At 53.4% G+C, this 23,838-nt stretch overlaps 1 protein-coding gene across 1 annotated transcript in view; it reads right to left on the bottom strand.

Annotated features, from left to right (window-relative positions):
- Positions 1-1,015: 1,015 nt before the first annotated feature.
- The window catches only part of NOS2 (nitric oxide synthase 2), a 37,327-nt gene continuing 14,504 nt past the window's right edge, over positions 1,016-23,838 (bottom strand). The window contains exons 6-27 of the mRNA XM_024737301.1: positions 23,640-23,802; positions 22,795-22,886; positions 21,715-21,856; positions 21,484-21,623; positions 19,987-20,161; positions 19,792-19,893; positions 16,503-16,697; positions 15,351-15,433; positions 14,695-14,839; positions 13,722-13,826; positions 12,723-12,772; positions 12,223-12,397; positions 11,346-11,478; positions 10,391-10,469; positions 9,422-9,603; positions 7,115-7,278; positions 5,938-6,145; positions 4,232-4,319; positions 3,740-3,861; positions 3,275-3,423; positions 2,107-2,301; positions 1,016-1,506 (exon numbers count right to left, since the gene is read on the bottom strand). Of these exons, the coding sequence (XP_024593069.1) occupies positions 1,387-1,506; positions 2,107-2,301; positions 3,275-3,423; positions 3,740-3,861; positions 4,232-4,319; positions 5,938-6,145; positions 7,115-7,278; positions 9,422-9,603; positions 10,391-10,469; positions 11,346-11,478; positions 12,223-12,397; positions 12,723-12,772; positions 13,722-13,826; positions 14,695-14,839; positions 15,351-15,433; positions 16,503-16,697; positions 19,792-19,893; positions 19,987-20,161; positions 21,484-21,623; positions 21,715-21,856; positions 22,795-22,886; positions 23,640-23,802 (3,007 nt within the window). The 3' untranslated portion in view covers positions 1,016-1,386. The remainder of the gene's footprint in view (positions 1,507-2,106; positions 2,302-3,274; positions 3,424-3,739; positions 3,862-4,231; positions 4,320-5,937; positions 6,146-7,114; positions 7,279-9,421; positions 9,604-10,390; positions 10,470-11,345; positions 11,479-12,222; positions 12,398-12,722; positions 12,773-13,721; positions 13,827-14,694; positions 14,840-15,350; positions 15,434-16,502; positions 16,698-19,791; positions 19,894-19,986; positions 20,162-21,483; positions 21,624-21,714; positions 21,857-22,794; positions 22,887-23,639; positions 23,803-23,838) is intronic.

The raw sequence follows: 23,838 nt of genomic DNA on the forward strand, positions 1-23,838 counted from the left end.
GGTGTCAGGGGTCAGGGTGTGCGTGGGAGAAAGAGATTCAGCGTGCGGGGTTCTGCCAGTCACTGAGCCAGGGCGTGGGGACCGGCTCTGTGTCCCCATGATGCCAACGCATCCTGCTAGCTCCAAGAATCCTGTCCTCGGGAACCAGGGTGGGGCTCAGAGCGTCCTCAGACCAACAGTACCAGCAGCACCTGGGGGCGTGAATCCCCGGCCCTGCCTCGGACCTCCTCAGCGCCTGCGACGTGACAAGATCCCAGGTGGTCTGCTGCACGCTGAGGTCGCATGCCCCTTTCTCCCCCACTACCGGACCCGAGCAGGAGTGGTGGAGGGGAGAAGTGGGCCGGGGAGCCAGTGAGACAGAGGCCCAACCCAAGCCGGGAGCCAGATTTTGCCAAACCCTCGCTTAGCCCCTGGCTGAGTTCTTTCCTTGCTGTCACCGGGCTCAGTCCCTTGAGAAGCCTTCCCCGTGAAAGATGTGTGTCCTTCCCTCACTGCCAAGTCCTTGACACGCAGCCCAGCCTCGCCTGTGTTGTCACCCAGGGCCCAAATCATTACTGGCCAAACTTTCACGAAACGGGCAGCCCCAGAGCAAAAGGCGGTGACTGCGTAAGACCGGGCTGTGGTCTAGGCCTTCGCTAAAGACCTGGCAGCCTCGCATCCCTGCCACACCCCATGTGAGACGCCTCCTGAGATGCAGCTCATGCCCGCAGGCCGGGCTGTGCTTCCTTACCCCCATCACGGGTCTTCAGATGTGCACAGAACTCCGTGTGCTGTCCCCATACCCGGTGGGCATTTCAGAGGAGCAATGGGGCCACGCTGATATGTCCCTTTGTGGGGGAGTTTTGTCCAGGCTGTGGCACCCCTCAGTCCCCAACTCTATACAGCTTAAGGCTGCTTTCCCTCCAAAACACCCACACGCACATACAATGTGGTTAAAATAAAATGCATCTCGTATAAATATTTCTATCAAGAAGTCATACAAGGAAGGCTCAAGAGGCAGACTGGGGTTTGTTTTTTTTACATACAGAGGCATAAATAACTGTACACAGGCCGCTAAATACAGAGTGACGTGACAGCGCCTCCTGGTGGTCACCCAAGTGGTGCAATCAAGGAAGTTCCATCCTTCTCACCCACTGGCCAGGCCTGGCACTGCAGATCTAGTCTCCAAGGGACCGGGGAGGCCCATCTCTCCATCACCCCGGCAAGGGGCTCACTCAGTCCAGGCTGCTACTGGGTAGCAGGTCAAGTAAAGCATTTGAGAGGGAAGGATATGGGGAAATAAGATGTGAGGCTTGGGGATATATAATCTCCCTCCAATATATCCCCAGTCCTGTGACCTCAGAAAATCGAGAGTTGGCGCCATCCTTAAATTCTACAGTGGCAGCTTTAACTTCTCCTGTGGGTGCTTGGAGCTCTGGTATTGCTGGGCAGCCCCGCTGCCCCATCCTTTTTCACCTCATAGGGAAATACAGCACCAAAGATATCTTCATGATAGCGCTTCTGGCTCTTTAAGGGAAAACAGAGACCAAGGTGTCAGCTCTGTTGGTGCAGCCACCTCTCACTCATCAGGTCCAAGCTGGGCCAAGCCCCAAGGGTCCCCCTGCTTCCCCATCACACCTACACTCATGAGCCATTTGCCTTCCCAACTGTCATGCTTAGATTATACTCGAATCTCACTTAGACTATGTAACCCTCATGAACACCTGCTCTGGCGTGGACCACCAATGCATCTCTCCAAGCTTTCTGATGGACGCTAAAGCCTGTCCAGTGCTTGTCTCACAAGGGGCTCCAGGAAATGTGGGCTCTGGGATAAATACGGTTGGGAAATGCCGTGTACTCTCTCCCAGTCTTGAAGCGCCACGACGCACAGCAGCCTGTCAGGGGCTCTGAGAGTCTTGTAGAGAAATCAACATGTTTGCCTTTGTTTAAGTGAGCAGCCAGACCAGGATGTACAGTTAGGCCTTCTAACAGCCCGACCAGCTCTGACCTCCCGCCACCTCTAGGATTCCTTTGAGCCCAGACTGTTGTGAGCCTGACCCCCCCGGCCCTGGCTCCCTGGCCCATGTCCTTGGCCTGCATCCCGAGCCCACAGGCCAGCGGCCCTACCTTAAGCTGGAAGAAATAGTCCTCCACCTGCTCCTCAGTTAGGCTCAGCGCGGTGGCCACCAGCTGCTTCAGGGTGCGGGCCACATCCCGGGCTGCGCGCACGTCCCCGCAGACGTAGAGGTGGCCCTGGTCCTCGTGCAGCACGTGCAGCACCTCGTCCGCCAGCTGTTGCCGCAGGATGTCTTGAACGTAGACCTGAGGCCAGAGGAGACGGTGGGTCCAGGCCCCCAGTGCTGGGGGCGAAGGCTGCGGTCAGGCCTGCCGGCCACGGGGAGATGAATAGGAGGTGGGAGGGGTGGCGGGGTGAGCACCCTCCTGGCCAGGGCCTTGCACGGGGACCAGGCTTGAGATGAGGAGGTGCACGGGTGCCCTGCCCGGCCCAGGCCCAGGCTGGGGCTGGAGAGGTGTATACTGGCCACAGCCATGCCCTTGAGGAGCTGACTCTCTAGTGGGGCTCCCTGATCTGCTCTGAATTCGCCGTGCTTCAAAGAGGCATCCATCAAGCCACTTACCCTGCCCAGAGCTCTGAGGCCCACCTGCCTACACCCCACAAAAGGGAATCTCTGTCCTCGAGATCCCCCGTGTAATTCAGAGCAGGGCTCCCCAGTTACACAGAAGTCCTGGAGTCAACGGGGGACTCTCTCCTCTTTCTCTACACAAGATGCCCAGTGACCCTGGCACTGGGCACGGAGTGCCAGGTCTGGGAGGAGCCCAATGGGATCAGTTCACAAAGGCTGAGCCAACAGTCTTTTCCAACCCCCCAGGCTCATGGGGCAAAGTACTACCCGGCACACACGGTCCGCGGGCCGTGCTGGGAGCACCGGCTGCCCCCCCAGCCATGCTGTGCTGGAGCGCGAAGCCGACCTGGACCACCTCCCCCCCACCGACAGCCGTACATGCCGGCCGAGGACCTTCAGCAGGCTGGGCACTGGGGATTGGCTCACGTGTGACTCTGACTTAGCCCTGAACGTCTCAGGGCCCATCTCTTCTCCTGGAAGAGTGAACATAATCGCTTCACAGCGCCACTCTGGTGACTGTATAATCGCCTCCATTTTAGAGCTGAGGAGGTGAAGGCTCAGAGAAGTGAGGGGCTTGTGGGGAGCCAGGCACCCACCATAGTCTGTGCTTTTAATGCTCCACCCACTGCGCGGGCAGCTGCAGCATTTACCTTGGGCTGGTCAGGCAGGCGAGAATAGGCTGTGTGCACCTCATGCAGCACCCCCTTCCGGGTCATCTCCAACATCTCTTCCCGGTAGAGGTGGTCCTCATCTGGGCGGCGGCACCCAAACACCAGGGTCATGCGGCCACTCTGGAGACCTGCAAGACCCAGTAGGCTGCAGTTACCAGAATGACCACCAGAGGGCGGGTGGGCCATGCTTCAAGGCCTGCCGAGCTGCGCACCCAACTAGAATTCCATTTCATCCTCCCGTTCTATCTAGCACTGTCCCCACTTTACAGGTGAGGAAACTGAGGCCCAGGGCATTCACATCCTTTGTCCATACAGGCTGAGGCAAACTTGGGAGAGGGGCCAGGAAACATCTGCGGGGTGGCTACAGCTTCAGTTCTACTCCCAGGCAGGTGCTAGGCACCACCTGGTACCCCCTCCGCACACCCAAAAACCCTCCAGCTGTACCTTTGTGCTCGGCATCATGAAGCCTCTGCTGCCAGAAGCTGCGGAAGGGGGCGATGCCCGTGCCAGGCCCGATGAGGATGCAAGGGTGGGAGGGGTCCTCGGGGAGCTGGAAGCCGCTGGCACTGAAGGGGACAGGAGGAAAGAGGCCCCGTCCTCAGACACCCTGGGTCGGAAAAGTTGATTTCCCAAGTCCCGCGGGCTGCTTCATGTCCCCTGTCCAGGCGCACCATCACCTTGCCCTGGGGTCCCTCTGAGAAAGGCTGAGCCTCATTGTACTCTGGGCCCCAACATCGCTGCCACCTCTGTCCCTGCTAGAGACTTGGCCATGCTCTACCACTGGGGGTTAGAATAGAGAGGCCCAGCGTGACCCTAGTGCCTTCTTTACGGGCCAAGGGGCCCAGAGTGGCATCTAAACCCCGGATTCCTCCCTTTCAACCCAGTACTCCCCGCGGCCAGTGGTCCCGTGATGGACACAGTGGAGGGGGTGTTTACCTTCGCACAAAGCAGGGCACCGGGTCTTGGGGCTTCAGGTTGCTGAGCCATGTGCTGCAGACGCCGCGGTGCAGGGGACCCTGGCCGTCTGTAAGGACAGCACACACCTGAAGAGCATGGTCCCTCCCACCCCTGCGTGAACCTTCTCAGTGGCTCCTCCCACACTGACTCACCTCCCTGAACTGCCCGCTCAGGCACTCTGCAGGCTTTAATCAAAGGAATGTTTTTCTCCTGGTTCTGAGTTCCACCCTCTATTCGCCCAGAGCTAGCAAAAGCTGAAAGGGACTCAGAGAGTGTGCAAGGCTCTCCTTGTGCCACTGCAGAAACTGAGTCTCAGAGAGGGAAGGTGACTTGTACAAGGTCACTCGGGTAGCAGTAGAGTCAGGTCACAGCTCAGCTTCCCTAACTCCTACTCCGATGCTCCTTCCAAGAGTTTCTCCAGGGACCCTCCCAGCCCATCACTCAACTCCGATGACAGTAGCACAAAGTGGCCCCTCAGGGTGACCACAGTCACTTCCTCGCAGTGTCTTCAGGAGTACAGCCCTTGCTGGTAGGAACCCTGGGTGGGTGATGGACAAGCTGCTGAGCCTTCCAGTCTGCTCTTCCATCTCTGTCTCCCCCAGTGGCCCCTCCTGGGCTTGTGGAAACCCCAGGTTCCCTTCCCAATGGCCCAGCATTTAAGGGGACCTTCAACCAACTTGAGAAGTCCCGCTGGCTTTCCTCTGGATGGAACCTTGCTCTCACAGGATGTGCCTGCCTCTCCGCTCCTGGTCTGAGGGTTGAGACTTGGCCTCTGCAGATGTTCTCTAGCAGAGCAAAGAGAGTCTCTGCCCAGTTCTCAGGAACCGTGTGACTGTGCTTCTCAGAGCACAAAGGGCTCTGAGGTGTGAGCCAGCGCCCCAGCTTTGCCAACCCAGGCAATGCTCAGTTACGGAGAGAAGGCAGGGGCATGGTTCATCCAGCTGGACAAGGTGGGGGACCTCCCAGTGTATGTCAGCCCATCCCCCGTCCTCTGCCCTCACAGCACCCTGCACCTTCCTTCTTAGCACCTACACAATAACAGCTGTCTGTTTCTATGATCTCTCTTCATTGTTCCCTCTAGATGGGAAGCTCCATGAGGGCAGGGTCTACGTGTGCTGTATTTCCACACCCACCGTGGTGCCAGGCATAAAGAGGTATGAAATAGATCATCGCTGAATGAGTGAGTGAATGAATGAACCATCAAGGCAGAATCACCCCTGTATTTAGGCTGGACTATCAGGAAGACTAAGAATCGCTGGGCGCCCACTAAGTACTGGGTACTTTCCACATCTGATCTCATTAAATTGTCCCAACAGGAGCTGGACAGTAGAGAGGAGAATGGTGGTTAAGAACTTGGACTCAGCAGTCAGACTACCTGGGTTTGCATCTCCATTCTCTACCTGCTACCAGGGTGACTCTGAACCTGTGGCTTAACCTCTTTGTGCCTCAGTTTCCTCACCCGTGAAATGCACACAGCTCCCGTCTCACATGGTTACCGATCACACATACACAAAGACGTTAGCTCAGTGCCTGGTTCATGGTAGTCTCTCCCATACTCCTCCTATCGCTGTTAACAGCTCAGGAAGGTGGGTGTTTAATGATGATGAGACCAAAGCTGAGATGTTGAACAGCTGCCCAGAAAGTAGCAGACTTGGGCCGCTCCACAGCCTCTGCCCCAGCCTTACCTCGGGTGCGGTACGTGAGCACGGCCACGGTGAGGTGGATCTCCGTGGGTGCGTGGTCCCTGGAGGAGCTGATGGAGTAATACCGGGGCTTCAGGACAGGCAGCTGGGAGAGCAGGAAGCTGGCGGACACCCGCAGGGACGGGAATTCCTCCAGCACCTCCAGGAAGGTGGGGCTATTGGTGAACTTCCACTTGTTGTAATCAGACGGCTGAAAGCCAAGGGCAATATGAGTGTCTCAGGGCGCCTGCCCCACACAGAGGGAAGAGGCTGTCACAATCCAGTATTCATTCATCCACTTGCACGGCACACACTTCAAAGGACCAGGTGCTGTCCACGGTGCTGAGAACACCGAGCTAGAGAGGAAAAAGTTTCTGTCCTGGAGGAGCTCAGGCCAATGAGTAGCATTTCCCTAACTTGTGTGCTTAGAACTTAACTGTCAGTAACTTGCAGGCAGGAGTCAAATCTTTATTCTAATCTAATTTGGGGAAGGGCTTCAGAATCATACAGACCTGGGTTCAAATCTTGGCCGAACGCTCTTACTACCTGTGGGATCTCGTCCTCATTACTTAACCTTTGTGGAATGAGGATAGCATCCCCTACCTCATGGGGATGTTGTGAGAATTAAGTGAGAAAATGTGTGCCGGGTTAGTGCAGTGCAGTCAGAGGATAAGGGCAGTGGAGGTGGCTGGAATCAAGATAATTGGCGATAATGGTGACGGTAATAATGATATTCAGTGCCTTTTGCAAAGACGTGGGTCTAGAAAGTTGCAGGTGAGTTAAGGCATTCTCTCATTCATTTATGAATTCAACTACCCATCTGTTACTGTGTCCATTATCCATTCATCCACACCATCCATCCTCCATCACTTCCTAAATTCCAGGCTTGTTCCAGGTGTGGGGAATAAAAGACAGAGTGGCTCTCCTTTTCTAGCTCATTTCTGAGGAAGTGCACTTTGGTTTCATCCTGCAGACATTCAAAACAATTCAGTTCACTTGACACAACTACGTCCTAGAGATGGGACAGGAGAGGATGCCTGGCTTCCTCCCAGCCTTTGACAAATCGCACTTTGGGAAGCTGGGGTGGATTCCCCTTGGAGGTTAAAGACCAGCACTAGGCTCAGAATGTCCCCGACTCTGGGGCCCTGCTCCTGCCTCACCCACCAGCCCCGACCTTCACCTGGCACAGGGTCTCCAGCCTCTGCCTCTCAGCCTCGTCCGTGGCCAGCTGGGCCAGCTTTCGGAGCAGCAGCTGGGTTGGTGGGGTGGTGATGTCCAGGAAATAGGTGAGAGCCTGGCTGAGTGAGCAGGTGGGCAGTCGCTTGTCCCTGACCCAGTAGCTGCCTGGATAGGGAAGAAAGGAGTCAGGATGGGAAAAAGGCCCCATTTAGGTTTCCCAAAGAGTGATGAGGCATCTGGGATAGACACCCTCTACCCTCCAGCTGCAGGGGAGAGAAGACACTGGAGTTCTGGTTCCAGGAACAGCAAAAGAGTTCATGTGCCCAACTCAAGTGCAGGAAGATGGTGCCCAGCGATAGGGCTGCCAGGAAAGGCTGGTCAACAGCCCTCCAAAGGGCCCCCAAGTTGACACAGTCCTGCAAAACTAACTATGTACCAGAGTCCAGTCGCTCTCTGGCCCAGACCTGAACTTCAGCAGGACACACACAGCTGAACTACAGACTCACCATGACTAAATTCACCAAAGACTGATGTACACCCCAGAGGCCAGTTCTTCATTTAGAGAAAAGCCCATAACTGCGGTCTCCAGGGGTGACTGCGTGAGCAGCCCTCAGCCCAAAGTGAGGTGGCAAGTCTCAAGGAGTGCCAAGAGGCCGTACGCAGGGCGGTCACAGCATGGACGCTGGAGCCAGTAGACATGGGTTCAAACTCTGGCTCCCCACTTACTAGTAGGCTGACTGAACCCTCTGAACTTGGGTTCGGTCTCTGTGAAATGGACGTGATAATAAAACCTGTCCTGCTGAGTTTGCATGAGGACTGAATGAAACAGTACACGTATTAGGTAAAAATATTGGTATTACATTATTTCCTCTAGACCCCAGGCCTGAGGAGCCACATCTGTCCCCCTACAGTCACAAGGATGTCTCTGCCCCCTTATCCCCGAGGTGCAGGCTCTCTCACACACTCCTGGACAGTGGGCAACAATGCCAGACTTTGCTTCTCAGGCTCCTGCTGTCCTATTTTGGCCACTCTCTTTAGGGGGACACATTTTTTGGAGGTATCATGATTGCAGAGAATGCTAAGGCCAGGGAGCTAGTCCAAAGGGCTGGAAGGCCCGTGATTACTGATTTCATTAGTTTTCCTCTCCTAGTGCCTGTCACCCAGTGCTGTGCTCACCACATAGGCTGAGAGCCTCGCCTTAGCACACCACGGGGACTCTGACCCCACCCCAGGACAGCCTCATCTCTCCAGTTAGGATGGCCAGGAGAAGCCAAGCTCTCCTGGTCACCCATGGTCTGGCCCTGCCCATTGCCCACAGAAGGTGGGCATAAATGAGACCCTCGATGGGGAAGCAGTATGAAATTAGAATGCCATGAAAATGCAATATAAATTCCAAAACATAAAATTCGGGATCCAAAGAGACTTTCAGGGTGTATTAAACTACCTTCCTCTGACCTTCCGGACAAATGTCGATTAGCCCATGGAAAATGGATATTCCTCCATTCCTGCATTTGTTTGGTGCCAGGAATTGTGGTGAAGGTTGTACACACACGTATCTACTCATCTGTTCTTCACCACAGCCCTGCGAGGAAGGCTCTATTATCTCTATTTTAGAAACAAAGAAACTAAGCCTCGGGGGGTTAACTCCTATGCCCAAGGTCACATTGCTAGTAAGTGATGGATCAGGGACCTGAATCTTCAAAGCTCACCATTTTCATAGTTTCCACATTTCTCTATCATGTCACCAAGCAAGCTGCACATGCGTGTTTGTTGTGGGACTAAAGAGACAATGCATGTATTGATAAAATGCTGGCATCAAGTAACTACCCCCAAAATGGTGGCTGCTACTGTTATTATTATAATAATAATTATGACTATTTTTGCATATCCGCATCCTGTACTAGGTAGTGAGCTTTCTGAGGGCAGACACGGAGTCTCATTCATTTTTGTAGCCCAGGGCCTGCCTGGTATATAAGATGTGAGTAGTTAAAATTTTGATGGAAAAATGAATCAGTCAACCAACAAAAGTGGCCGGGTAAGCAAAGAATGAAGGGGAAAGATAGCCCAGCCTCTGGTGCTGGGCAGAGAGTCCCAAAGAAGCAGCCCTTCCTGCTGGCCCGGCGGCCAGTCGAGGACTACGTACGAGGCTGCTCTGGCGCGGGCTTCAGAGGCCCACCACTCAGCAGGAAGGACAGGGTTAGCTGCCCGTTTGCAGCACAGGTCCGGGCCCAGCCCATCAGTGGGGCTGGGGCTTGGTGGGAGGATGCTGGGGGCGGCCTCAGCTGAGGCTTTTGTGCAGAAGCCTCACCGTTCTCGCAGAGGGTCTCCAGGTGCATGGGTTGGTGGGGGGCAGGGCCATCCACCACTCGCTCCAGGATGCCTTGGACCAGGGCTGGCTGGTTGCCTGGGAAAACTCCGAGGTGCTCTCCCGGCAGGTAGCTTGGACCTTGGCTGCCCTCACAGGAGAGTTCCACCAGGAGGGTGGTACGGCTGCAGAAGGAAAAAGAAGCCTCTGGTTACGCCACCAGGATTTCCTCCAGCACTCCCTGATGGGTGGGTCAGTTTCCCCAGGAAACGTGCCCTATTTTCATTTTCCTGCCCGGTTCCATGAGCACGGGTTGCCGGCCTCCTGAGGCTGGGGTGCTCAAGAGGGCCCGGGGCTGACCCGGCCTGCAGCTTCTCCGTGGGGAGAGGGTGGACAGGAATCCTCCCATGCAGCCCTCCCAAGCCCTCAAGAGCTTGACCACAGACTCCGCCTAAAGAGAGCATCGCACTAGGAGGTATGTGGGCATTGAGACAGACCTTTCCTAGTGTCTAGCACAAATCTGGTTCTTATTAGAACACAGCCCACTTTCGCTAATGAATGTAAGGACAGCACAGAAAAACAAAACCTACAGAGAATCCACACTGCTGGCTGACCTGGCGGGGAAAGGTCCTTCCCTGCCAAAACTTTTCCTGAAAGTTCTTAAGAAAGCCAAATAGTTTGAGTTTTTCTTGCCCTCCCCTTTTGGTGAAATAGCTAAGTCACAAAGGACAGGAAGTGAAGCAGGTGCCTCGTTCCCAAGCTGGAAAACTGGCCCACGGTTAATGGAGACCCAATGTAAAGGTGCTGGTGGCCACAGGGGTTAACAATCAAGCTGACCCTACCAGTGGCATCTTAGCTAATGCCAGTGGACACTTCCCTCCTCTCCTTTCTAAGACTGACTTGCTCTGGTCTTTCCTGGATTAAAATAAAATCTGTGGAACGTCACCCAAGAAGCCCTCTCCTTTGCCCTACCTGGATTTTGGACTCTGTAGATTCCGCTGCAATTTCAGCCTCATGGTGAACACATGCTTGGCGTGCATACTGCTGAGGGCTGTGGGACAGAGAGACAGTGAAGCGGCAATGTGGCTCTTAAGTGTTGGTGGGGCAGCCTCCATGTGCCGAGTCAATTACACCCAGACGTTACCCTGGGGCGTCTCACTGTGGTGGTGCTGGGGTTTTCCTTCCCTTCTTTTTTTCCCCACTGTGTTTCTGAATCACAGATAAAGACCCTTGGTCTGACGGAGGTTGCTTGTGCCGCTGCTAGGTATTGGGAAATGCAATGCAAATGCCCCAATATGGGAATTTCTAGGACATCCCATGGCTTGGGATCCACAGGAGAGCGTAGTTGAAGCTGGGGATATCCTAAGCATGAGGAAACGTGTAGGACCTCTGTGGTCCTGGTATAGGAAAAGAGGAAGCACAGCATCCAGATGGGCCGTTCAGAGTTCCCAGACTGTAGCCTGGAATTGCCTCTGAAAAATGTTCTTCATAATACCTGGCTGCCATTAGAGCGGGAAGGCTGGGGCCCAGATCCCAACTGGGCCATCTGCTAGCAACTTGCTGTACCTCCCTGAACTTCAGTTTCTCTGTCTGTGCCTTTCTCACAGGATGAGTGTCAGGGGTCACTTAGAGCAGGTGCACAAAGAGTCCAGCACAGTGCCTGGCACATAGGAGCGTCCTTCTCTCTCCACTGCCCTCCCAGGGTTTCCTCCTAAACCGCCTCTCTCAGAGACGAAGCACGCCTGCAAGTCTTGCATCCCAGCAGGCTCTTGGACCCAACAAGAGAGAGATGCCTGGTAGCCCCAGACTAGCTGCCTCTGTTCAGAGGGTCTTAGTGGTCTCCTTGACCCTAGGCTCAGGACTCAGAGACACCCACCCCGGCAGGAAGGGCAAGCAAGCTCCGTGTGGTGCGGGGAAGCAGGTATACCTTTGTTGAGGTCCAAAGGCTGTGAGTCTTGCACGAGCCGGTAGTGGTGCAGGTCCCAGGTCACATTGGCAGTGTAGAGCTTGGGGATCTGAATGTGGTGTTTGCCTCGGACCTCGAACGTCTCACAGGCTGCCTGGACAAAGATGGAGCCGACTGGTGTTAACCGTCATCCCTGTCATCAGCAGTAGCTACCATTTTTTAAGTCCTTGCAGCTGAGCTAAGAGCCTTGTGTAATTACTAAGCACATTCATCTGGTTGGGCTGTTATGAGAACCCAAAACATGGCTGGTCCCAGCGCACAGTAGCTATTGCTGTTATCATGAATATTAATAATGACAGCATCTCGCTTTATCCGCATGCCCACACTATGACACAGGTGTGACTACTCCCAGTTTCCTGACGTGGAATCGTGTGGAGGAGACGTGGGCTTGGGAACCATGTCGGACCCACTCAAGGTGGTGTTCGTAAGCCCCACTGCTGGGTGAAACGCTTTGCTTCAGGGAGTTCTCTCAGTCAGTGGGGTCAAGCCACAGGTGATAAAGACCTACTGAGATATCCCTGTCCCCAAGTTCTCTGTGGCTGGGACACTGAAACAAGACAAGGATGTCAGGAGGTGACCTGGATAATCAGAGGGGGAAAGATCTTAAACCACAGCTTCCCGAGGGCAGGGACGTGTCAAGTGGAGCTCTTCCGGGGGCTGTGGGAAAGCAGCAGCGACTTGAGCTCTCAGGCCTGCGATCCCGGCCCACACCCGGGACCATGCCTACAGGAGCCAGCAGGGGTCATGCCACCCAGGATGCCCAGCACAGGTGTCCTGGGCACGAGTGCACCGCAGCCTCCCTCCCGGTGCTGTGCGGCAGCTCCGGCTGTGAACTGACCTTGAAGGTTTGCACGGCCCAGTCACGGAAGGCCTCCTCCTGCCCGCTGAGCTCGTCCCCTTCCCCTGTTGGGGCGATCTGAGAAGCCCCCAGCTGGGACAACTTCTGGTCGATGTCATGAGCAAAGGCGCAGAACTGAGGGTACATGCTGGAGCCGAGGCCAAACACGGCATACCTGCCCGAGGAGGACACGCACGGAGCCTGGGTGAGCTGACCCCGCCCACAGGCCAGCCTCTGACCCTCGCGCCCCAGCCGGGCAAGGACTGCCAGTGCACAGCCCCTTCCTGTCCTCCCTGGTTCCCGAGCCTCGTCTCCAACTCCCACGACCAACCCCATGCCTGGCCTGCAGAACTGTGAACGGGACTTGGTGTCCCTGCTTTGACCCACAACACCTCTGAGAACAGGCTGTCTCTGGGCCTGGACATCCCAGGAAGTTCCCACTTATACACACCCAGCTCCGTCCCTGGAACCCAGCCTCTGGGAGTGGGGAAGAGATTCACCTGAACTTGTTGGTGAGTTCTTTCAGCATGAAGAGGGACTTCTTCAGTTTCTAGAAAGAGAGAGAACCACAGAGTTCCCAGGACAGGATTAATAAAAGCACCACTTTTCCCTTTCTTCTGGTGGCTCATTTAAAAACTGGACATATCTGGCAGGAGAAAGTTCAAGGTGCTCGCAGGGAAGTTGGTTTAGGTGGGGCTGCCTGGCTGGGACTCAGGGACAAGTTCAGCCTTAGCAACTCATGTGGGCCTGACCTTTGGTGGGGGGCGAGGACAGCCCAACCCCCAGCCCATCCAGCCCTGGCAGAGGGGGGCCTGCCTTATAGCAGGGCATCTCCAGAGGGACTCCTGATGGGACATGAGCCTCTCTTCTTGTCAGAGTGACAACTGGTCCCGTATTCTCTGAAATAACCCTGATTTCCCAGGAACTCAAGATAACTTTAGGTGGAAAATAGTGTCAGATCACATGGTAAGAAAGTATTCTTTTCTTCTTTAATTTTTTATAGTTATTCCTGTTTCAATTATTTCATTCTTTTGTCCTGAACACTAGGGAGAAAATCTCAGACTGCTGCTAATGGAGACTTAACACTTCTCTCATACTTGCTTATTACTCTTTTTAAAAAACAAAGCAAGCCATGGTTAGGCAACAGTATCCAGCTAGAATTCAGTAACTGCTTGGCTTTCATTGGATTTACCTGGGACCAATTTCTGCTGGCTTTCCATTTGTGCGAGTGATAGAAAGTTTCCTTTAAACATGAATTTTTGAATTTAAAAAGGCAGGTCAATTTACTGAAATATATTAAGCTCGTCACAGGAAAGGCAGCTCACACACACAGAGGAAATTATGAAGGAGGCAGCCAATGGCTGACCTTAGGGCGACCCAGAGTGATACGAGCTCTCACTCCCGAGTGCCCTCCTTAGGACATGCTGAGTCCCCAAATCCTTTCCTTGGTTCTCTTGGGCTCTACCAGACCCCAGACCCCTGGGACTCAGGCCACCCACCTCTCCGTTGCCGGGGGAGTCTCCGTTCCCAAACGTGCTGGTCACCACCAGCAGTAGCTGTTCCTCCTCCAGATGGCTCAGCCTGTATTCGTCCATGCAGAGAACCTGCACGGCACCCAGGGTGGACATCAGCCCTTGCTTCCCAGGCTGGCGCCCTCCCCAGACTCCCAGCGCTCTCCTCACCCTACTCAGGCCGGGAGTCCCCTTCATCATCTCGGTCCCCTGGTGCCCGGCACAGAGGAGGTGAGTACTTAACAAATCCCTGTCTACTGAACCTATTTGAACACAGCATCCTCGATTCTTTGATTCTCCCACGCGAACACATCAGCAAGCCCTGGAGGGTTTGCCTCCAAAATACTGCATGTCCCAAATCAGAGCACGTCTCACCGCTTCCATTGCTATCTTGAATTCTGAGTGCGTGGACATATTTTCCACAAAAACGGGATGAGCAGTTTACAAAAATGACAACTCCTCTGGCACCTCGGGGACTCAAATGCTTTGCCTGAAGCTAATCTCAGGTGACATGTGTCACGGCCTCGCGGTTCTACCCAGGCCTACCTGACCCAGGAGGCCTTCAGTGATGGAGGATCAACTCCAACACTGGTGGAAGGAATTTGTCACCCTTGGGAGTTTTGTTTTATTTCTCTGCATCTTATTCATCCTCCGCTCCCTTCACATTTAGCACTGCACCCTGTATAGGAGGTGTTCTGTAAATGCGGATAAAATCCATCTAGAACACCTCATGGATATTAAGACTTGGCATCATTAAGAAGGTGTTTCTCAAACTGTGTTCCCTGGAACACTATGAAAAGCTTATTTACTAGGTAAGTTTGGGAATCCCTGGCCACACCTCTCTCCTTCTACCACAGATTTTCAATGTACATCAGCATTCCCAAGGCTCGGGGACATGCAGGAGCAGAGCAGTCATTGTAACTTGCCCCAGACTTCTCCATGCACAGGCTGAGTCGGCTACCTTAGGGTTGAAGGCACAGCTGAACAAGGCCCCTAGGTCCCGGGCCAGTGTTTCTGATCTTCCTGTCTCTGTTGCAAAGAGGATCGTGGCTCTGACCCGGGAAGCCATTGTCTCACGCATCAGCACTGACGCAAAGAGCACGGCTCTGTGGGGACAGACATACTCTGTGTGCTGAGTCTTCCTTCCAGAGGAAGACGGGGTCCCAGCATTTAAAGTGCAGCAGATCGAGGGAGAAGAACCCAGGTTTCTCATCAGCTGTCCACCCTGACTCACCGCCCTTCTCCTCCTCTCTCCCACTCCACCCACCACTCAGCCCCTTTGGGAAAATGGAGGAGAGAGAAGGCTGGGACAGAGGTGGCAGGTGACCCTGGGAATTGTTGTCTGGATTTCTGGGAGCCAAACCCTTTCTCTCTCTCTTTTTTATAGTTTTAATATACCTTTTAATTAATTTATTTATTTGGCCGCACTGTGCAGCATGCAGGATCTTAGTTCCCCAACGGGGGATCGAACCCATGCCCCCTGCAGTGGAAGTGCAGAGTCCTAGCCACTGGACTACCAGGGAAGTCCCTCCAAACCCTTTCTCATTGTTCCCTGCCCTTCAAGGCCTAGAAGGAAGGGCTGAGGGTCAGATGTCAACACTGGCTGCTCCCACTTACTTGACCAAGACTTTGAATCGAATCTCTCTTCTCCGGGGTCTCCGCCTCTCATCCTGCCAGACGTGGGTTTTCCAGGCCTCCACCTTCAGAAAAGAGGGCAGATATGTGGGCAAGGTGGGCCCCGGCTTGGCTTGGGCTTGGAGAGACAGAAGGCCCTTCATGCCCTTCGTGAGTTGGGGGGGTGAGCAGGCCCTGTCCCCACCCTTTCACTGAAAGCCCCAAGGGGAAGGGCTGCATCTGTCTGTCTCCCTCCAAGTTGTAGCTCATGTCCGGCACAGAACCTGCACACGAACAGTTGACTCACTCATTAGTGTCCCCCTGGAAGGAAGAGGCTGCACATCTCTTTCCTTTTGGTGTCTGATCACTAGGAAGGCTATACAGATTGTATATAATGCATAGTCTGCCCTGGGATACCCCTGAGAGTTAGACGAAGGTGCTATGACCACAGGCACAAACTATCCCAGGCAGTCAGTCACACTACTTCTCGCTTTTAGAGCAAGGAAGCTCTTCCCCAAATCTAACCAAAGAGGTTTTGACAAAAAATGAGATCATTTCACTGGGTAACGGTTCCTGAGTGCACTCTGGGTTGGACACTGGGCTGAGCTGTTACGTACACCAGCTCATGTGATCCACACAACCTCCTCCATCGTGGAGTTGATGACCATCCTTTTAGAGATGAGAAAATCAGGGCTTAGATGGGTGAAATGACCCACCCAAGATCATACAGCTAGGAAGTGGGAGAATCACCCCCAGATGTATCTGACCTGGGAGCCAAGCTCTTCACCATTATGCCATGTGACTGTCTATAGCCCTCCCGTGCAGGCGGGCACAATGGTGGTCACCCTCAGGAGCTTAAACTCCATCAGAGCAACGGGCTACTAAAGGTACCATAAAAGGTATTCCCTTCAGTCTCACTTCTGTAGAAATGGACAAAAGCATCCTTGAGTGAAGCCTGAAAAGCATTAAAAATATGCCTCTGTGTCCCCGATCCTTCCTCGTATATCCTGCATTAGTGAGCACACATGTGCACAGGCACATGCAAACACACACGCACGCACACGTGTGTACATACATGCACACACGTGCAGACACACACACTCTCTCCACCCCCGAGCTCCCAAGACAGAAAGGAGAGGAAGGCCCCTCTCTTACCTGGTAGTAGTAGAAAGGGGACAGGACGTAATTTAACATCTCCTGGTGGAACACGGGGGTGATGCTTCCAGAAATTGGGGGGACCAACCAAATCCAGTCAGCTGGGCAGCCCCCTCGGGACCGGTACTCATTCTGCATGTACTTCATGAAGGACTCTGCAGCTGCGTGGTGGTCCATGATGGTCACATTATGCTTCTAAATCAGAAGGAGGCCAAGAGGGGAGCTGAGGAGAGTGTTCGGTTGGCTGCAGGGCTCCCAGATGGACTATGGAAGGGCCTGGCAATCTGTAAAATGGGACCACAATCTCCTCTGGCCCCCTTCTCGCTGCTGAAAATAAATACTAAGAGCCTCTAAGGAACCCAAGCAGTCACCATAGCCATGGTCAGCCCACAGGCCACACGCTGCCCCCGCTTGGCCCTCTGCGGGCAGTGTCCAGCTTCCCAGGCCCACAAGTCTCCCTGGACTCTCACAAATTGCTCTCTGGATGCCGATGAATCAAACCACAGTGGCTTTTTGTCACTTGTTGGTAAAGAGTTCCAGGAGTCACCTTCCCAAGGATGTGGCTGTCTCAGCCAAGGAGGAACTAGGTTCTTTGGAAGAGGACTGAAGCACTGGGGGGAACCACAGTGCATGGAAGACAAATCACCACAATGTCCCACATCCTAAAATTAGAAGCCAAGGGGTCTGAGCCTTCCTGGAATGATCCAACAAGGGCAGCCACATCGTCTGGAGCAACTCATGTAGTCAAGAGACATTGGTTTCATGGAGTGGTTCAAACCTTGGCCTCTTATTAGCCATGTTACTTTGAGCTATTAGTTCCTTAACCTCAGTTTCCTCATCTGTAAAATGGGGATGGTAATAGTTCCTACATCATGACGTTGTTGAAAGAATGCAATAAAATAATACAAGTAAAGCATAAAACGTGCTCAATGAACGTTAGCCGCTATTATTATTTCTATCTACCAGGTATTGCATACTGAGGTGAAAGACGTGACCTCTTCTCTGCATTGGATCATACTCTAACTGCGGGAGGCAGAAGGACGTCAGTCATTTCACATGGTCTGATAGAAGCTATGATGGAGGTGAGTGCAGGTGCTGACGGAGGGCCAAGGGAGGGCTTAGCTCACACAGGGGCCCAGAGGAGAGATGCGGGATTTTAGAGACAGTTTCTAAGAGGAAGTGAGTTTTGAGAGATGGGTACCAGTTAGGCAGCAGACGGGCAGTCCCGGAGCAGGACACTGCATGAGTCAAGGCCGGGAGGCAGGAGAGGAGCCAGTGGGCTCCAGTAGGATCAGCTATGCCTTCTAAAATTCTATACATACACACACCGCCACTACTGGGTGCCAGACCGGTTTTAGGCGCAGGAGCTGATGAATGATGAGAGCTGTGAGAATAGTTGTAACAGTAATAAATAAAAATAACAACGAAACTAATGTTTTTTTGAGTGATCACTATGGGTCAGGCAATGCAGCTAAATATTTTGCATTCATTTTCATTTCATCCTTACAGTAACCTAGCGAGGGAGGTACCATTATTATCTCCATTTTACAGATGAGGAAATGAGGCCAAGTCTTTTGAAGCTGACCCTGAAGGAGGGTCATGAGGAAGTCCTGGAGACTCTCAAGCAGTGGAGGGACGTGGTCAGCAATGGTCAGGAGACAGTTGAGGGTCAGCGGTTTCCTGGGACATATCCGCATCCTGCCAATATCAGAGCTGATGCTGGGAGCCTGCAGGAGTCAGGATGTGTGATCCACAGCCAGTGGGGCTTTCCCGAGCTGGGTCAGCCCCAGGAGGCTCTTCCTGTCCTGTCTCGGAGCTGCCCCGTTCCCCCCCACTCCCCAAAATCAGGCACAAGCTTGACATGCCTACAGCCTGACAAGCTCTGGGGAACAGTGTGTGATAATATGTATTTACTGGGTGTTTAATGTCAGCTCCCACTACATTCCACAAGGCCAGGGTTTCTGTCTATTTTGTTCACCGCTCACACTCCTGGCCTGGCCTAGGGCCTGACACATGGAAAATGCACAATAAAACTTTGCTGAATGAATGAATGACCCTCTGCCCTGCGGTCTGGCCTCCAGGGCACCTGCCAACTTTGTGGACATGGTCCCAGCTTCTAAAGTAATAGCTTCACACGTCCATGGCTCCTTCCTCAAAGGAAGGGGAGTGTTTACAGGAGAGCAGCAGATGGACCGGAGGGCTCAGTCCCACACAGGAGCCAACCTGCTGTGTCTGGTGGCTGCCATTGCTCAGATAGGGAAGCAACAGCAACAACTGCTCAGGTGGGCGTGGCCTCTCATTCATTCATCCAATACATATATTTTTTTAGCATCTGCCACGTGCCAGACACTCTTCTAGGCTCCAGGGGTAGAGCAGTGAACAAGAGAGACAAGGTCCCTGCCCCATGGAGCTTACATGCTAATGGGGGAAACAAAGAAAGAAGCAGATAGACTCCATAATGTCAGGAGCTAATCAGGATTATGAAGGAAAAGAAAGAAAAGGTTAAAGGAATAAGAAAGACAGGAAGGAGGTGGGTGAGGATGCCTTTGTTTATGGTGTCGTCAGGGAGGGCTACTCTGAAGAGGTGACAGTTGAGACCTGGATGAAGGGAAGGAGCCGGTCACGGGATGATTTGTGGCAAGAGTGTTCTAGGCAGAGGAAAAAGCAAGTGCAAAGGCCCTTAGGGGGGAAGCATCTTGGTGAGTTTGAACAACAGCCTGAATCCCACTGGCAGAGCTGTGGAGGATAAAAGCCTGACTGGGGCGGCTGGGGGATGAGGACGTGCAATGAGGTCTTTCAATGGTTTTGCCGTTAAAGGGAAGCAGAGAAACAAGGTAGTAGCTGGGTACGGGGAGTATTTGGTTAGCTAGCCATTTATCTCTTTGAGATGGGAATCATTACAGCTTACTGATCATTGATGGGAATGATCCAGTGGATAAGGAGGTATCAATGTTACGGGGCAGAGGGCACGGAGGATTTTCAGGAGTAAAGTCCTTGAAAATTGAGAGAGGACAGGATTCAGTGCTCAAGCGCAGGGATTGACCAGCCTTGGGAGGTAAGGAGTTGCCTGTTGCTAGAAGCGTTCAGGTTTACGCTAGCAGACTTGAGAGGGCTGGTCTCTCTATCCCCAGCACCTAGCACTGTGCCTGGCAAAAACAGGGTGTTCAACATTGTTTGATGCGTGAATAAATGAGCAATGCCGTAAGGGGAAAATCAAGCATGACATGGGCGGCTGGACCAGATGACCTTCTAACCAGAAAGGCTTCAGACCCGCAAACACCAGACATACCTGGAAACTGTGGAGCACAGCGACATTGATCTCAATGACAGCCCGGTCTTTCCAGAGTGAAGCCACCTTGTGTGTTTCCAGGCCCATCCTCCTGCCCACTTCCTGCAAAGGCAGAGAAATGGGGGTGAGTCAGTCTCTTGGATCCCAGCTGCAGGCCCGCACCTCCAGCCGGCCCAGCTGGACGGTCTTCGTTACCTCCAGGATGTTGTAGCGCTGGACGTCACAGAAGTCCCGGACTCCGATCTCCGTGCCCATATACCAGCCGTTGAAGGGGCACCCTGGGAACTCAAGGCCACCCACCTCGAGCAGCATGTTGGCTACAGCCGGCAGGGCATACCACTTCAGCTCCAGCTCCCGGAACCACTCATACCTGGTAGGGAGGCAGAGCTGGTGGCAGTGGGGCCTTCACTTTGGCCCACACTCATCCCCCCCAAAAAAAACCTTCAAAGAAAGAGTGCACCAAGAAAACTCCTTTCCAAGTGCTGATCTCTAAGTTCATTCCACCTGGAGAGGTGAATTGACATACCACATGTCATTTGCTAATTATACATTCATTCCAAGTTCATTCACGCAAACATATTAAGCATCAAGTATTTGACAGGCCCTGTGCTAAATGCTGAGAACCCAACATAACACAGCACGTAAGGATTCCAGTGTCAGAAAGCCTGGGTTCCAGTTCTGCCTTACTGATTACTAGCTGTGTAATCTTGGGATATTATTTAGCCTCTCTGAGCCCTAGCATCCCCACCAACAAAATAGAGATAAGAGCATCAAACTTATGGGATTATTGTGAAAATAATAGTATCCTTTATTTGTATATTCATTCATTCCAGAAATATTTATAACTGAGCACTTACTATGAGCCAGGCACCCTGCTACGTGTTGGGATATATTGCCGAACAAGAAAGACAAGATCCTTAATTCTCAAGTACCTTACAGACTATAAGTAAGTAAACAAATAAATAAATAGGAAAATAAAGACAAGGTGATGTGTCAGATGAAGGGTGAGGGTGCCTACTCTAGATTAGGTGTTCAGAAGAGGCTTCTCAGAACGGGTAACATTCAGGAAATACCTCATTGACAAGAAGAAATGAAGTCTGCAAAATTCTGGAGAAAGGGCATGTCAGGCAGAGGGAAGAGCAAGTGCAAAGACCCTGAGGTAGAAGTAAGTTCAGTATATTCAAGGGACAAAAAGAAGAGCCCAGCCTAATGCCTGCTACATAGTGAGTGTCAATGTATGCAGGTAGTTTTGTAATTATTAGAGCTGCCTGGAGGAGGGGCTGAACCAGATGAGCTCTTGAAGTACTGTCATCAGTCAGGAGAGGGATGGCTAAGAGAGTTGGCAGGAAGGTCAAAGAGGCCTGGGCTGCACAGTGTGAGAATCTCAGAGCCTTTCAAGGATTCCTTTCCTGAGGTCACATCTTCCCAAGCTGCTAGAGCCTAGTCTGTCTAAGCCATTGCTTTCCTGTCACCATCAGCATCTCATTATAATTCTGAGGCCCGACACGCAAGTGCAGAGTTGCTGTACAAGGGCGACAAGGCAGGCCTTGAAAGTTGGCCCTTCTGGGTATCACCTGCTGCTGGCTGGGTTTGGGGGGAGGTGCAGGGAGGGTCCTGAGGTCTGAGGTCTCACTTAGGAAAAGAGGGGGCATGCATGTGAACTCACACCCCCGGCACCCACAGCCTGCTTACTTGGGATGTTCCATGGGCACCTCAAACACAAGGTCGGGAGGGATTTCGAAGAGCTCAGGGTCACGGCCATCAGCCTGCAGGACCAGAGGCATCACATCGAAGCGGCCGTACTTGGGCTTCCAGCCCAGATCGATGCACAGCTGAAAACAAGACAGGCCAAGTGAGTCTGGAGATCCAAGTCCCTTGACCCCTCTGGGCTCCACTGTCACCCCCCAGAGCCGGATCTAGTACCTGGGTGAGCTCCACACTGGCAGGGTCCCCTCTGATGGTGCCATCAGGCATCTGGTAGCCGGCATACCGGATGAGCTGGGCGTTCCAGACCCGGAAGTCATGTTTCCCATCGCTCCGCTGGGGGAACACGGTGATGGCCGACCTTCCCCAAGGTGAGGACAGTGCTGTTTACCACCCAGCTTCGGTGTGCGCTTCCAGACATCCCCAACAGGTCCCCTGCCCCCTCCTATCTTCCCACTCCCCAGCCCTCTGCACCCGAGCTAACTGAACCAAACCCCTGCAGCTCTGAGACATGCCAAGCTCTCGCTGGCCTCTGTGTAACCCGTCCACTTCCTGACATACCCTCTCCTTCCTTCTTCTTCCTGCAGCTCCTACCTTCCAGACCAGCCCAGGGACCACGTCCTCCAGGGAACCCTCCCCACCCCTCGGGCACGGTTAGCTGCCCAACCCTTTCCCTAGCTGCACCATAGTTCTCTTTGCCATTGAGTTAGTTGGACGCTTGTCTAGTGCAAGGTATAGGTTCATAGTGGGCTGGAGCCTCGTCTTAGGGTCCTAGTCACTTCCCACCCCCATGCCTAGCCCTGTGCTAGGTCCTCATCAGGTGGGCACTGAGTGTTTGCTGAAAGGAAAAATGAATGAAGGACCAGATGAGTTGACCTTGACCTCCTTGGCTAAGGGAAGGGGAAGGTAAGGCAGGAGTGGTTCTGATGGGCAGCCACTCCCCCACCTCTAAGAAAATCACCACATTGGCTGCAAAAACAACTTCTCATCTCCTCTAAAGTGGGGAGCGTTAACCTCAAAGAGTGGAGAAGTTGCTTCTTAAGGATCCCCCCCATCACCTCCAAATGGCTACAAGTCAGAAAGAAACCAAGGAAATGGGCCACTGACGAGGCACTAAGCTCACGGAGGCCAGCTCACTGCGAGGGCTCCCTGAAGAAGCCGAGTCTTTCTCCTTTCTTTCTCCCTAGTCTCTCCTGGAGCCCAGATGCCTCCCCTAAACTCATCTGCATCTCTTGGCTAAGACTTGGGGACAGGGCGGGCCCCAGCATAGCCTCGTAGCCTCGGGAAAAGCACACCCACCTGATGTTGCCGTTGTTGGTGGCATAACGCAGGTGTCTGCAGATGTGCTCGAACATCTCCCGGGCCGTGGAACAGCTCCGCGCATCGAAGACCTGCGTGCACGCAGCCCACCCAGACCATGCCCGTCAAGGACCATGAGGACAGAGGCCTTGGAGCTGATCTTAAAAGCTAAGCCACGGGGACTGAGGGAGTGGCCCCAAACCCCACGACCCGAACGCCTCGCTGAGGAGCGCATCCTCCTCTCTGCCCCTTCATCCTTCCTCTGCTCTCCTAGGGGAGCCCAGGAGCCCTCAATTGGAAGACCGTATCAAAGCCCAACCCCCAAGAAAACCTGATTCTCAAGCACCATGAGTCAGGATTCCCACAGCCTAGTTGCTTTATACATGCTACACATGGCCTCCAGAACATTGTATTACAGCCAGAGCTGGTTGCATTGGCATTTCTTATCTCTTTATCTGTCCAAGTACTTTCACTATTATCCAGCAATAAAACGTAAAGACAGCTTAGGAGGCTAGGATAAAGGAAATGTTTTCTAAAAGCCAAGAATTCAGTCGAGGTAAACAACCAGGGCCTCAGCTGTTATAATAGCAAGGTCGTTTGGTTTCACGTTGGCGTTTAGTCTCTGAAATTTAACGCAAGCGAGAAAGATCGGCTAGAAATCCTGGTGCTGAGATCGGATTCTAGACTCTGGGGCGGTGGGGGTGGGTGGCCGTGAGCCCCCATCTCAAGCTCAGGGCCGGGGAGAGAGAACGCAGGGAGCCCCGGGCACAGCTCGGCGGGCTGCTGGGAGCCACTGCTCAGGGCCCGCCGGGCTCCCAGCTTCCTCTCCTGCTAAGGGAGTCCACCTGCAGGTTGGACCACTGGATCCTCCCGATGCAGCGGGGGGCGTTGCGCCAGGCCTGCTTGGTGGCGAAGATGAGCTCATCTCCCGTCAGCTGGTAGGTTCCTGTTGTTTCTATCTCCTTTGTTACCGCTTCCACCCTGGCCAGATGTTCCTCTATTTTTGCCCTGGGGGACAGGAAGGCATCAGGAAGATCAACAATG

Source organism: Neophocaena asiaeorientalis, unplaced genomic scaffold, assembly GCF_003031525.2.
Source record: "Neophocaena asiaeorientalis asiaeorientalis breed wild unplaced genomic scaffold, Neophocaena_asiaeorientalis_V1.1 scaffold129, whole genome shotgun sequence".
Lineage (NCBI taxonomy): Eukaryota > Metazoa > Chordata > Mammalia > Artiodactyla > Phocoenidae > Neophocaena > Neophocaena asiaeorientalis.